General features: G+C 36.7%; 1 protein-coding gene across 1 annotated transcript; it reads left to right on the forward strand.

Moving 5' to 3' along the window:
- The first annotated feature begins 10,042 nt into the window (after positions 1 to 10,042).
- LOC106064562 (small acidic protein-like) lies at positions 10,043 to 15,370 on the forward strand. The gene is made up of 4 exons (XM_013223142.2): positions 10,043 to 10,634; positions 13,986 to 14,072; positions 14,226 to 14,283; positions 14,549 to 15,370. Exons 1-4 carry the CDS (start codon positions 10,491 to 10,493, stop codon positions 14,872 to 14,874), a joined length of 615 nt encoding a protein of 204 aa, XP_013078596.2. The 5' UTR covers positions 10,043 to 10,490; the 3' UTR covers positions 14,875 to 15,370.

The raw sequence follows: 15,370 nt of genomic DNA on the forward strand, positions 1-15,370 counted from the left end.
GATTATGGGTGATTTCAACCTACCTGATATAAATTGGAAAACACTAACCATAGATAAACACCAAAACCTTAAGGACATAAATGAGCTTTTCATAGAAACTTTACACAACCTAAGTTTAGATCAAATCATTAAAAAGCCAACTAGATTAAACAACACATTAGATCTCTTCTTAACCAACAGACCTGGATTAGTAGTTGATTATGATATTATCCCTGGTCTATCAGACCATGAGATCATAAAAATACACAGTCAGATAAAAGCAGTAGCCAATACAAAACCCAAAAGAAAAATCTTACTCTGGAATAAATGTAACCTAACACAACTACACCAAGCTGCATTAAACTTTCAACAAACATTCTTATTAGAAAAAGACATTAACCAACCAGTCGATGACCTCTGGAATTTCATTAAAAACCATCTTAAAAGCATTATAGAAAATCAAATACCAACTAAATACACATCAAACAAAATAAATAAATGCTGGTTTAATAATAGAATAAAGAAGCTTTGTAAACAGAAGGAAAACCTATATAGAAAATTTAAAGAAACTAATGCAGAAAGAGTTTACAAAAAGTATATAAAAATTAAACACTTAACCCAAAAAGTAAGCAGACAGCTGCAGAGTGAATACATAAACAATGTAATATCTAAAGACAACAACAAAAACCTATGGTCATACATTAAGTCTAAGAAAATGGAAACAACAGGCGTAGCGCCATTAAAAGATGAACATAACATAATACATAATGATAATGAAACTAAAGCAAACATTCTAAACAAATACTTTGCAGCAGCATTCTCAGCCCCAGGAGACAAAGACATATTACTAAATTTGAACCAAGTAGACAACATAGAAGATATAGTAGTACAAGAAAATGGAATTCAAAAACTATTAGCCAACACCAAACCAAATAAAGCTTCTGGACCTGATGGTATTCCAGCTAGATTACTCAAAGAACTAAGTAATGAGCTAGACCCAGTGTTCAAAATACTCTTTCAGGCTTCACTTAACCAGGGCAGAGTACCAAAGGACTGGAAAGAAGCTAATGTCACCCCCCTATTTAAAAAAGGAGAAAAATCTGACCCAGGAAACTACAGACCAGTATCACTTACCAGCATCACATGTAAAATCCTAGAACACATAATATGTAGCAACATCATAAACCACTTAGACAAACATAATGTCCTCACACCATACCAACATGGCTTTAGGAAATATAGATCATGTGAAACACAACTAATAGGACTAATTGATGATTTTTCAAAAGGTTTAGATAATAGTGAACAAAAAGATGCTATCTTACTAGATTTTTCTAAGGCTTTTGACAAAGTTCACCACCATAGTTTGCTTAAAAAATGAAAATATTTCGGCATTAATGGTCCACTGCATCAGTGGATTAAAGACTTTCTGATAGGGAGAGAACAAACTGTAATAATAAATGGCTCTAAATCAACACCGATAACAGTAAACTCAGGTGTACCTCAAGGAACAGTCTTGGGTCCACTACTATTTTTAATTTACATAAATGATTTACCAAATTGCATTACTTCAGGAACAAAAGTCAGATTATTTGCAGACGATTGCATAATATATAGAACAATAAAAACAACACAAGACACAGATATTTTACAAATAGAATTAGATGAATTACAGAAATGGGAATCAAATTGGAGCATGTCTTTCCACCCAGAAAAATGTCAGTTGTTAAGAGTAACAAAAAAACTAAAACAAATTAATTCCACTTATCTTATTCATGGCAAACCAGTAACACAGACTAAAAACGCAAAATACCTAGGTGTTATAATAAATGAAAAACTGTCATGGAATCCACATATTGATGAAACTACAAAAAAATCAAACAAAGCATTAGGATTTATTAAAAGAAATTTCTATAAATCAAATAAGAACATAAAACTAAAATGTTATTTAACCTTGGTTAGGCCAATAATAGAATATGCATCCTCTGTTTGGGACCCCTCAACTCAAGAAAACATTAAGAAACTAGAACAGACACAAAATAGAGCAGTGCGATTCATAACAAACGAATATTCACATTTGACTAGAGTAACACCTTTAGTAAAATCACTAAATTTAGAAAGCCTTCAGGACAGAAGGCTCAAAAGTAAAGTAGCAATACTACATAAAACACTGAACCATAATCTTCAAATACAAAAACAAAATTTAATAAAATACTCTGAAAGACACAAAGATAAAGGCACATTCCTCGTCCCATATGCTAGGACAAATTTGTACAAATACTCCTTCTTCCCTAGTGCTATTAGAGCATGGAATGGGTTGCCTGAGCTAGCCAGGAAAACCAGTGACTTGGCAGAATTTAAGTCATTGGTTAATATGCATGACTAAATGCATGACGCGTAGGACGTAATCATCTTCTTTTTTGAAGTAACGTCTGTATTATATAAGATAAGAAGATAAGATAGCTCAAAGTAGGCACGCTTGAAACAATCGAAATCTATCAAAAAACAGCTATCCATATTTATACAGACGGATCGGCTTTCAAAGCTACCATCAATGCTGGTCTTGGTGCCTTCCTGGTCTTCCCTAAAAATAAACACTTTTAGATAAGCGCACCCTGTGGTGATTACTGCTCAAACTTCCAAGCCGAAATTGAGGCAATTACCATAGCACTCCAGACAGTGGAAAACAAATTATATGAAGGAGTGCAACCACCATCAGATATTGTTGTCTTTACAGACTCCCAATCTACTCTGCAAGCACTTAACAGCAGCACCTCAAACAGCCCAAGAGAGTTGACAACACTCATTGTGATAATCCACCAGATGATATCAAAATTAAATATCAATATTACACTACAGTGGATCCCTGGACACATTGGCATCATGGGAAATGAAAAGGCAGATAAGCTATCAAAGGCAGGTTCATCTATGGAACAACCAGATGGACCTGTTAACTACCTCACCCTAAGGTCAATGTTAGTCAACAATCACAAAGAGGAGTGGCTCAACCAATGGGCATCAGGAAACACAGGCAGAGCCATGTACAGAGAAATGACTACGCCTAACAAACTGGACAGTATTAACTTCCTCCCCCGCAAAGAACAATCTACAATCTTCCAACTAAGAACAGGACACACACCACTATTAAATTACCACCTGAACAAAATAAACTCCACACAACTACCCCTTTGCAGACATTGCGCCCACCCCTTTGAAACCGTAAACCATATTCTCTTTGAATGCCCCTCCCTAATCCACCTTAGGCAGACCCTACTTCCACTACAGCCCAACATAACCAACACCCTGTACGGCAGTGCTGAACAGCTGAAGAAAACAGCACACTTTTTTTCCTTGGCACAGTCTGCAAAAGAGCTCACAGCTCAGCAGCAATAAAGCTGGCTAGAAGAAGAAGAAGAAGAAGAGCGTAGCCAATCCCATTGGGGGTTTTGAGTTTAAACCCCTCTCCTACAGATGGCTTTTTTTTAAAGTTTAAAACCCCTCCAGATGGTTTTGAGTTTAAACCCCCCTACATAGCGTTTTAAGGTGGAAAACCTCTATCTTCAATATTATTCTAAAGCAAACTACAGTTACTAAATTAATTACCGTAGCTAAATGGGGTTTTGAATTTAAAAAAAAAACAACTCCAGAGAATTTTTAGTTTAAAACCCCCAACAGATGATTTTGACGATAAAACTTCCCTTTTCGATATAAATCTAAAGCAAACTACAGTCACTTAATTCCAAGAGCGTATTCAAGAGAGGTTACACATTTTTACCAGTGGCAGGGCTCCATTAATAAAGTGCAGTGAATAGTCATTTGCCGAAATTGAAAAACACTAAATGTGGCTCAACAAAGATGGCTAAGACAGATTTTAGGAATCAGTTATAGAGATCGGGTCTAAATCAAGGAAATCCTATGCCGAACTGAGAGTCGACCCATTAGTAAGATTGTGACAGAGCGTCGCATGAGGTTTGCGGGACATGTTCTCCGACAAAATGAATTATGCATAAGAAGAGTTGCGATGACATCCTAGTACAACACATTCATGGAGGTCCTAAGAGCAGGTGAGAAGAGGCTTCAGACATTACCAATGACAGATTTTTGTGGAAACAGCTTGACGGCAAATGCGCCGAACGGCGCGGGAGGATCCAAATCAGTAAGAATAGCACATTAGATTTTTGAAATAAAATTTTTTAATAGCAGGAAAATGCATGTTATTAGCTTTCAATACCAGAAATAGTACTTGGAGACGCGGCTTCGCCGCGCACTGGAGGAGCTCCTGGTGCTCCCCCAGACCCCCTTACTGTCAATAGCGGGGAATCTACAATTTTCCCACTAACTCCAGGAAGAACCTATTCTATGGTACAATAAACGTCTTCCGAAAGAATGAAGGGTCAAAATGTAATCAAGATTATGTACACACACACACACATATGAAAAAAAAATGGGGGGGGGGAGGGGAAATTCCCCCCCTACCCCCCCCACCCCAAAAAAATCCTGGCTACGCCCATGGTAGGTGTTATATCGGAGTTTCCGTCTCCTAGACTGGCTGCCGACCAAATCTATAGAGTCCAGTCTGCCCAATGTTTAAAAAAATGGTAAATAGCTATCTCCCTTACAAAAAAGCCTCCCGTGTTTGTTACTATTAATAGTTGTAAAAATGGTGTATTTTTATGAAAAAACTGCTTGCATAATTGATTTTAAAAATTAGATTTTTTGCTTTTAGAAAAGAAAAAAAGTAGCCGTTGCATCAGAACTTTGAATGGTCTAAAATATTATGATGTCGGATTTTCACTATCTTTTCTAGTTTACGAGATCTAAACGGGACGGACGGACAGACATTCCACACAAAAACTAATTGCGTCTTTTCCCCTTTCGGGGCCGCTAAAAAAAACGCGGGAGTATTTTTTTTCTAATTAATTTTTTTGAAAACCCGTGGTATAGCTCTTTCGCCAAAGTCAGGTCCGCGAAAGTGTATGGACCACTGTAGCTCTTATAGCACACTTTGTTCTTATAGAACGTCCAATTGGCTTCAATTTGCAGAATGAGAGAGTAGACATAATATTAGTAATGTGCGAGTGTTTTCCATTTTATTAGCATTTGTTAATGCAGAACAGTTATAATACAGTATATAATGTACCTGGTACTTACGTAATGTAACTACATAATGTTCAATGTTTTGTAGCAAAAATAAGGCCTACAGCTTTGAGGCGGACATACCACTAGCGGATCCAGAACTTTGGAGGGGGGGGGTGATTTTTTTCCAAACCCTAACCATAACGCTTAGTAAACCCTAACCGAATGTATAAACGTGCGTACAGCACATATATATATATATATATATATATATATATATATATATATATATATATATATATATATATATATATATATATATATATATATATATAGTATGTATGTGTGTATATATGTGTGTGTGTGAGAGAGAGAGAAAAAAAAAGCAGTGTTTCTCAACCTTCGGCGAACCCCCCCCCTCCCCCCCCCCCCAAAAAAAAAAAAAAAAAAAAAAAAAACAGTAATGTTGAGCCCTTTCACTTGATAGCTTGGGGGTCTGGTGGAGCTCTGCAAGCTTTCTCAGTGGGGTTCGGGATGCCCCGACGCCAAAAGCGTTTTCTTGCATTTTTCACTGCAGACACGCATTCTCCTATTTACAGATAATTATTCATCAGTGGAGTTCGGGCGAAGCGAGTTTTCTTGCATTTTTCACTGAAGAAATGTATTCTCCAAACATCTACAGCTCATTATTCATCCTATTAAAAATGACTTTTCAATAATGTTTTGCTTTAAAAAAAAATTCTAATATGAATTTATAGGCCTTTACTACATTGCAAATAAAACGATTTGAAGATACTCTAAATATTTATATTAAGGCTTTAAGGATCGCCTCCGAAAAAAAAATATTCGAAAAATAATATTTTTAAAAAAGCTCATTTGTAAGTGATACATTTTGTTCAATAGGCTGTTTATAACTTTGTTTTGTCAGAACTATATAATTCAAAGCTCTAACAAAAAATTTCGAAAGTGGGAGGAGAAATTAAGTGGACCAATTAGATTCTACTCTAAATTTTTGGTATTTTTAGGATTCATGCATAAATTTTGAGCTATAGTTCCAAATTTATTTAACTAGAAAAATAGCAGATTGAGTAAAGGTTGGAAAAGGGCGACAAGGAAAACAATATTTGGGTTCAGAACTCATCTCAATCGTTACTCTTATACTGAAAAATTCCGCATGACTTCTAAATTTTCCAAATCAAAGTCTTTCTTAAACAAATTATGATAAATTCATGGGAAATTACAAAAACTCTGTCGCCATATTTGACTATTCTGTTTTAAACATCATGTTTTCGTCTGGAAAGGGTAGGGGTGGTAGAGTGAAAACGATTAATCCTCGCTCCTTTTTATAATTTCTGATAATGACTGCATTTGACAATAAAGAATAGGGGTGGAGCGACTCGATATAAGAATTTAATTTTTAGCATATATAAATTATATTAGTGACAGATTTTTTTTTTGATTTATAATTTCTTAATTATAATACAAATAGAAAAAGCATTGGTTTGTCCGATGGGCAGAAGGTGATTGCATGTATCGCCCCTCCCACCTGGTAGAACCCTTTTTCATTTTATATTTACTAATGATAAAATTTGATATTAGAGTGTGGTGCGACATAATATACAAATGGGTTCATATATCAAAACGTAGCTTATATTATATAGATATTCAACTAATTTTGTTCACAAACTATGATTTCTCCCCAAAAATAGGACCGCCCCCCCCCCCACTCAGAGGGCTAGTGTGGGGAGGGCAGTAGATGCAATTCCCCCCTTTTACCCCACCGAATCGGCCAAGATACAAGAAGGGGAGCAACATAAAATAAAAATTATATTTTCATTCGACTAATTTTGCTCACAAACTATGAAGTCCCCATAAAAGTATGACCGCCCCCCCCCATTCAAATGGTTTAGGTCGGAAGGGCAGTAGAGGTATTCGCCCCCTTCCCCCAATCGGCCCAACAAGGGAACGCCATAATATAAAGATCGATTAAAACACCAATAAAAAGTTTTAATTATATACATTTTATTGATTCTGTTAGCTAGCTGTGATTTATACAGATAAATTGGACCGCCCACCCACTCAAACGTTTATGTTATGGGGGGGGGCGGGATTGATGCCCTTGCCCCTTCCCGACCCATACAAATCGGCCAACATACTAGAGGGGGGGCGAAATAATCTAAAAATAGTTTGAAATATAAATGATAAGTATATATTATTAACATAAGCAATATATTCGTATACAAATTGTGTGAATTCTATACTAAAATTCGTTTCCCCTTTCGGGGGGGGGGGTCGGCCAAAGGAAGGGGGAAGGCTATCCTGGATCCGCCAATGCTACAAGCTATCACATTCACCAGTTCCAAAAAAGCATCACGATGGGTGTACATCCTTAGGCCTATATACTCTATATATGTATATATTCTCTTTCTGAGATAGTGCAATCCAGACCTCCTTCAAAAAGCAGGGAAGGGAAGTGCGCACTATTTTTCACATTCAACGAAATGCAAGAGGAAAAGGCAGTGGGGTTATTTTACCCTTGGTCATTTCCAAGATCCCGATACCCACAGGGGAAAATGTCGCCACAAAGTGTGGGTTTGGAGTCAATTACTTCTCCTTGATTGGTTGCATCTAACCAACAAAAATTACCTTATATTCTAACATAGCTCCTTGAATTAACCTCAAACAACCCATCATTAAAACACATTTAACAAACAGTATAGCCTAACAAAAGAAACAAATCCACTGGAGCTCAAAGTAGGTACGCTATAAAATATTGAAAGCTATATAGGCCTACAAAACAAAAACGGCAATTCATATATACACCCATGGATCATCCTTCAAAGTCACCATAAAATGCTGGTCTTGGTGTTCTCCTGATCTTTCCCAAAAATGCACCTCAAGATAAGTGCACCTTGCAGCGATTACTGCTCAAACTTCCAGGCCGAAATCGAAGCTATAACTATAGGTTTGCAGACAGCTGAAAACAAGCTCTTGACAGAACCCACGCACCACCAAGTATTGTTGTCTTTACAGATTCTCAATCTATTCTTCAAACAGTAACAGTTTATCTATCACAAGAGAGTAACAACACAAATCCTGATAATCCATTATATAATATCAAAATTCAATATAACAGGTACATAACATTGGATCCCTGGGCAATAGGCTTAATGAAAAGGCTGATAGACCATCAGGAGTGGAGTCATCCATGAAACAACTAGACAGATCAGTAAACTATCTCATTCTCAAGTCAATGTTAGCCAGCAATTCCAAAGAAGGATGCCTCAAGCAAAGGGCATCAGGTAGCACATGCAGAGATATGTGCAAAGAAATGACCACACCAAACAAAAAAATGGACAGTATCAATTTCCTCCCCCACAAAAAGCAATCTACAATCTTCCAACTAGGAATATGACACACACCTTTAAATTATCACCTTAATTAATATATAATATAATAAATCCCAATCCCCCACCCGCTGTAGGCACATCGCCCACCCTTAAGAAACTGTGAATCATATACTATTTGAATGTCCAATTTTAATCCACCATAGGCAGACCTAAATTACTACCAGTGCAGCCCAACATAATTTAACACTCTGTATGGCAGTAATGAACAACTGAAAAGAATGAAAAGACAGCATGCCTTTTTTCATTGGCACAGACTGCTACTTAGCCTATAGCTCGGCATCGAAAAGCTGGGTATAAGAAAAAGATAGTGATCAGCATGTCATCGTGTAGCCATTGTAGTGATTCTGTTCAAAATATCCTCATTATTGTGATGCTGTCTTTGCAGGTAATACTTAGGATCCTTCTATATGTAGCATCTCAATCCCATTGCTAGGATTCTCTTCTCTAGTTGTGCAGTTAGCGTCCAAGATTCGCAAGCATCATCATCATCAAACTGAATTTGAGTGAGGGCTTGAGAGGCTCAAATCCTCTCTTGCAAAAGCCCTTTACGGAAACCCTGCTGTCTTGCATAAATGTCGCCATACAGGTCGAGAATTTTTGGTTTCCCAGACCTGTCGAGACGGACATCAGCAAGTCTGGGGCAGTCAAAAAGAATATGAGGCACGGTTTCCTCTTCCTCCACGCAGAGGTTGCACCGTGAATCGAAATTTGGCCATAGCCGTGAGTAATATGAGCCAACAGGACAATGACCTGTCCTGCACTGTGCTATAATAGCTTGCTCAGGCCTAGACAGCCTCCACCACGGGGAAGTGCGGTCAGGGCGCCTCATGCGCTCCCAGACTCCACGGGCTTTTTTTGGGAATTGTCCCAGCACTCAACCACTTTTCCATTTCTGTTTTTTTTAATTATAGCCAGAGCATGATGAAAACGTACAGCCTGTTCAATGGGTGGAATAAGCCCTCCTTGGTGGGCCAAGGAGTCTGCAACAGTGTTGCCAGTGACACCTTATGTGACTCGGTACCCATTGCATTATTACAGGGGTACCATAGCGTTGTTTGATGTTGTGCGAAGTCATGATGACAGTGTCGATATTGGGGGGGCCATGGTCCGGGGCTTTGCAAAGCCTGTAGTACAGATTTTGAGTCAGTGACCACAACAATCTGTGTTGCCCTCAAATGTCCCTCGTCGAGTTGAGAGTCAATGACTTTTAAGGCTTCACAGACTGCCATGGTCTCCGCATCGAAAAAGCATAGAAGAATGTGACCATGGCCAAGGAGCGCATGAGTCCATTAGAAATGATTAGTCTGCTTTTAGTGTTGAGGGCTATGCCTTTGTCTTTCCAAATATTTTTGAGCATGGTGGGAATAATACATAAATTATTAAACGGTTAATTAGACCATAACTTACAAATACAAAACCTATATACTCCAGAAAGACACAATTTAAAGATGAAAACACATCTTTTATTCCACATGTGCTAGGACTAGGTCTGACTAGGACAAATTTGTAGGCCTACAAGACAAGTTGACAAGTGTTTCTTCTTATCTTGTGACATTAGTCGTTAGAGCATGGAACGGGTAGCCTGAAAAGTTAAACTGATGAGTTTAATTAAGTATCTACTAAACAAACACGACTAGAATGGAAATGCTTTGAATGTAATCATTTTCTCTTTTGAACGAACGTCTGTAAGATAAAAACCAAACTAATAATCTAAAAAGCATTAAAGTTGACAACATGTTTCAGCCATGTCATTTTAATTTTTAGGCATTGGAGATCAATTTAGAGGCTAGATCTAGATAAGATTTAGATTTTTTTTCCATGAAGATTATTTTGTTACAGAGTGACAGAGTCTAGTCTAGATCTATCAATCTAGGTCTAGATCAAGAGTCTCTACAATATACTACATTTGATGATTTAGATCTACATCTAATGACTAATCTCTAGCTAAACTGCTGTTTTAGTGTTTATTAATATTATTATTGAACTACTTACAATCTTTTTATCTTCATATTTAAATTTTTGGATATGAATATGTGTGACACAACAAAATCTAACGATTACGGTGCCAGTACCAAAGAATTGAAAGTCGCCAAAGACTTGAAAGAGAAAGCTAAACAAGATGAGGTTGACCATGGGCATGATCATGATGATAATCACTTATCCCAACAAGTGAGTATTGTATTGTCTTGTCTTGATTCTGGAATGTCTATTTAGATCTAGATCAAAATCTTATTAAGTCTTTTTAAACTCTAAATTTTACCCTCCCTATCCATCAACTCAATTAATTATAATTAATTTTAATAAGTATATATTTTATAACAGACTCTAATTCACTCTATTATCTATAGTCTATTAGATACTCTATATACTATATTATTAATTATGTATGAGGATGATTATCACTTGTAGATCTATAGATTAGAAGATATATTCTATTAACTCAGCCATTATACTGTAGTTCTCTCCATTTAGATCAAGTACAGTTCCATTAATGATAAAATAAAACGGGCCCAACTACACGGCTTCACTTGACTTTGCTTAATAATGCATTGCTTGATAATGCACCCCAAACTTGTAAATGTAATGACTACTGTAAAACGTAATGCCAGGCTGGTTAATAATAATAAGTGTAAACACCTACTATGGGCCACCCTGTTAACCTTTAGATATATATATATATAATATGATTGCGCCCTGCTAGCTCACAATGAACATGATCTCCAGAACGCGGTAAACGAATTTGCATATGCTGCCACCTCTTTTGGTCTATCTATAAACATCGGGAAAACAGAAGTCATGTTCCAGAAGTCACCCAATGAAACATACTCAGCCCCAAGGATCACCGTAAACGGACAGCCTCTTAACGTGGTAGACCACTTCACATAATTAGGTAGTATAATGTCAAATGACGCCTCACTTTCAAGGGAAGTTGATAACCGTCTGGCAAGGGCCAGTAGCGCTTTTGGACTGCTTCAGACGAGAGTTTGGCGGAAAAAATCGCTCCGCCTGCCTACAACAATCAAAGTCTACCAGGCGGTGGTTCTCTCAACCCTTCTATATGGCTCTGAGACATGGACACTATACAGAAAACAACTAAGACTTCTTGAGTGCTTCCACCAACGATGCTTGCGCTCCGTCATGGACATACAGTGGCAAGACGGCACTTCATAAAGCGATGCCCTTGGGAACGTTGTATGGACAGTATAAAGGGACTTCTTTTGGTCCAACAGTTAGGCTGGGTAGGGGACGTATGTCGTATAGGAGACGAAAAGGTGCTTGATGTAGCAGAGGCGCCCCACGGAAACGCTTCAAAGACTAGCTTAGGCGTCAACTTTCCTTGGCTGACATAGAAGAGAGCACCTGGTTGCATGTGGCCTCAGAACGAGACAGCTGAAGGTCACTCACGAAGGCTGCATGATACACATTTGAAAATAAAAGAAAATCCGCTGCCGAGGACAAGCTCAGACGGCGAAAAGAAAATCTAAATCAGCCACCTGCGGACAATGGTTGTGCTTGCCCTGGATGTGGCAAAATATGGGGCTGCGCAGCCACGGGAAATATTGCATTTCTCATTAATCTTCAGACTCGAAGACAAGCCCTATTATTATTATTTTTATATATATATGTGTATATGTGTGTTTATTAAGAGGCACACTTTTATTTTCAAAAAAGTTTTTAAAGATATTACTTTAAAATTAAAAACAAAAATCGCGTGAGAGAGGGGAGGGATGGAGGAAAGAGTATATACAAGGAGTGAAATGTGAGCAGAAGAGAGGGGGCGGGATAGGTGTCACATGTAATGACCATTCCCAAGGAGATGATTGCCAGACGCATGACGCCAATGACCAGTGTTCAGTGCTGGTCTTATCTTCATTTGTTTAACTCTACCTGCGTCAATGCGAGATGTGTCACCCAAATCACCCCTACCCAATTTCTCAAAATATATCTTTTCATGTTAGAGTTTGTACTGACCACATTCCGTGTCTTGATCTTTACTATGTGTGGAGTTATTATCGTCATTCAGCGTAATAGAGCTTTAGATGTTAACATAGTTTTTGTTATATTAAAGTGTGACACTTAGCTAGTTCGTATATTACACTAATGTCAAAGAAAAAAAAATCTTTTGGAAAGAAATCCAAATATGTTATCCAGTGCGATTAGCAGAACTCACATATAGCATGTCATTACCATTCAGGAATCTGACTTATTATAGGCCTATATTCATGAAATAAGCAAAACCTTTATAATTAAAACAAAACAATTCGCTGAACTGTGTTAGAATTCATACTATAGATACAATATTATGGTAGAGTGAAATAAACATTGTTATAAAAGCTACGCGATTATTAAATTATCGTCAAATGATATCTTGCGCCAAAATGTCCCATCGCCAAAACATCACGTACAGTAGAGAATTCGAGTTGGATTAGCTTCTGAAGTGGAACCTGGGATGTTGATGCCTCTGAGGGGAAAAGATGCCTCAAGTGTTGCAACTTTGTTCCATACAGGTTTAAAAACTTGAAAAGTAACTTAAAATTGATGCCTTTACCAGTAAGGGCTACAATGTTGTCTAATTGCATCAGACCGTGCATGCTTGAGAGAAACCTGGTTCAGTGGCTAGATAAGGTGGCTAGCATATGATAATAATCAGATAATAGAGAATACTATTGTTTGGTTAGCAGAGCAGGGATGTTTCTATTAAAGATGGTATGGCCATCAACAAGAAATAAGATGGGCTTGGGGAGATGCTTGGTGGCTGAGATAAAGATGTCTTATATCCAGGAATAGAAAATGGCTGAATTAATTCACCCAGTAGGGCCTCTGGGAAGTCTTGAAGGAGGTTTTTCTTTTGGGAAGTTTTGAAGGAGGTTTTTCTTAGGTATCCTTTTATATGTATATACAAGTATAGGGGGAATGTATTGTCCTGCAGCACTAGTACATGCTAGTACTGTTACTTGGCTTTTCCTAGTGGACGCCACATTATATACAACTTTCCTACCTTTCATATCAAAAGCCAATCCAGTTTCATCAGCATTGAAAAATTATGAAAATGCTAGGATAATCAATTTCCGTTACACATTGTTTTAAACTTTAAAAAACATGTTTCCACATCAGTATTCAAATGTGAATATTTGTTTGCATGAATCTCGCAGCTCTATAAGTTGAGGGGTCCCAACAGAGGACACATATTCTAATATTGGCCTAACCAAATTTTTAGTTTATTTTCTTGTTTGATTTCTAAAAAAATTCTTTTGATAAACCCTAAAGCTTTTTTGTTGATCTATATATTATGCAATCATGTGCATGCTAGTTCTATATGTGCTAAATTTAGAAGCCAATCATATGTGATGAGTGTGTTTTGTTGTTCATTGTAGTTAGACTTTGATTATCAGTGTAATCTCAAGTATGCTATAAACATTTTAAAAAAATATATAACTTATAGTATGCTATAAACATTTTAAGCATTTTAAAAATATATAACTTATAAAATTCATAATCATAATGAATAAATTTTCACAGGTACATTCTGCTAACAGCTGGGAAACTGCTGACCTTGGAGACAAACAGAGAAATGAAAAATTTCTACGACTAATGGGAGCTGCAAAGGTAATAATAGTTAATAAAATCTTGTAGTTATGTTTGAAAGCATTACATGTTATTGTTTAAATTTGTATTGCAAACTTTGATATATTGAGAATAAGAAATGTACATGTATAAAAAAAAAAAGAGTTTAACTTTTGTTTTACAATATTTTGACAGAAGGAACACCGTGGTAAAATAGTTATTGGTGATAAAAGTCCAAGTCATAAAAGACAAAGTAAGTTACCAGAATTATTTTATCATGCACCTAGTTATGGAAGTGAACATTTATAGACAAAAAATACTTTGAAATGAAATTTGTTTTGTCATATTGAGATCAATACTTTTATAGCTTTGTAAATCAGGCTGAACAAACTTATGGTTTTGCTGAATTCTGTAGATACTACATTTGAAAATAATTACTGTCAAAGGAATTATAATCACTTTCTATTGGCCATTGTTTGAAATCAAGAAAGTAATAGTTCTGTTTTGTACTATTTTAGACAAAGATGTTGAACATATAGAAGAAGAACTTGTTGAGCAGTATGAACATGGCTTAGAACATAGGATGGCAAGTGGCAAAAAAGGACATCTTGGGCTAGGTTACCATGGGAGTGAAACACAGGAAGCAGAGATGGCCAAGAAAGATTTACCAGATGAGACAAAGGGAGAGAACACACAAAGGAACACAGTGGAAGATGAGAAAGGAGATGCAATCTGCAGCCATACTGAAGAAAAGAGAGACAGCAAGAGAAACCAAGACTCAAGTGAACTAGATGAAAGCAAACCTGAGGTCAAGAAAATCAAATTTATTCAAGGAAACTCGTAGACTTTTAGCCAATATAGTTTGTACATAGTTGAGTTTGATTGTGACAGAAAGATGTGTCAAATAGTGTGTACATGTGGCAGAACTTCTTGAACTTGAGGTCTGCATTTTAGTGTATTTCTAGTTAGTAAAGCAACTTTCAGATTTCAGGTCTATCATGATATGCATTTTGTAGTGTTACATTTGAATGCATAGATCCATGAATCCTAGTAAACTGATACCATTATTAGGTATGCATTTGATTAAGAATAAATATAAAAATATTGAATGTACTCTTATTCTTATTCTGGTATGATTAATGGACATGCATTTTATTTGGATGTTTTGAATGTTGCATTAACCTATTATTACCAGGGGACACAAGTTTCTTTGATCATTACACATTTTCTGTTACAGTTTATTAACTATTTTATTTAGATTTGTCCACCCAGCTATCAGTCATTGCCATTAAATATGCTTTTAATAATTGACATGAATAAAAAAAAGTTTACACATTTAA

This window comes from Biomphalaria glabrata, chromosome 6, assembly GCF_947242115.1.
Source record: "Biomphalaria glabrata chromosome 6, xgBioGlab47.1, whole genome shotgun sequence".
Lineage (NCBI taxonomy): Eukaryota > Metazoa > Mollusca > Gastropoda > Planorbidae > Biomphalaria > Biomphalaria glabrata.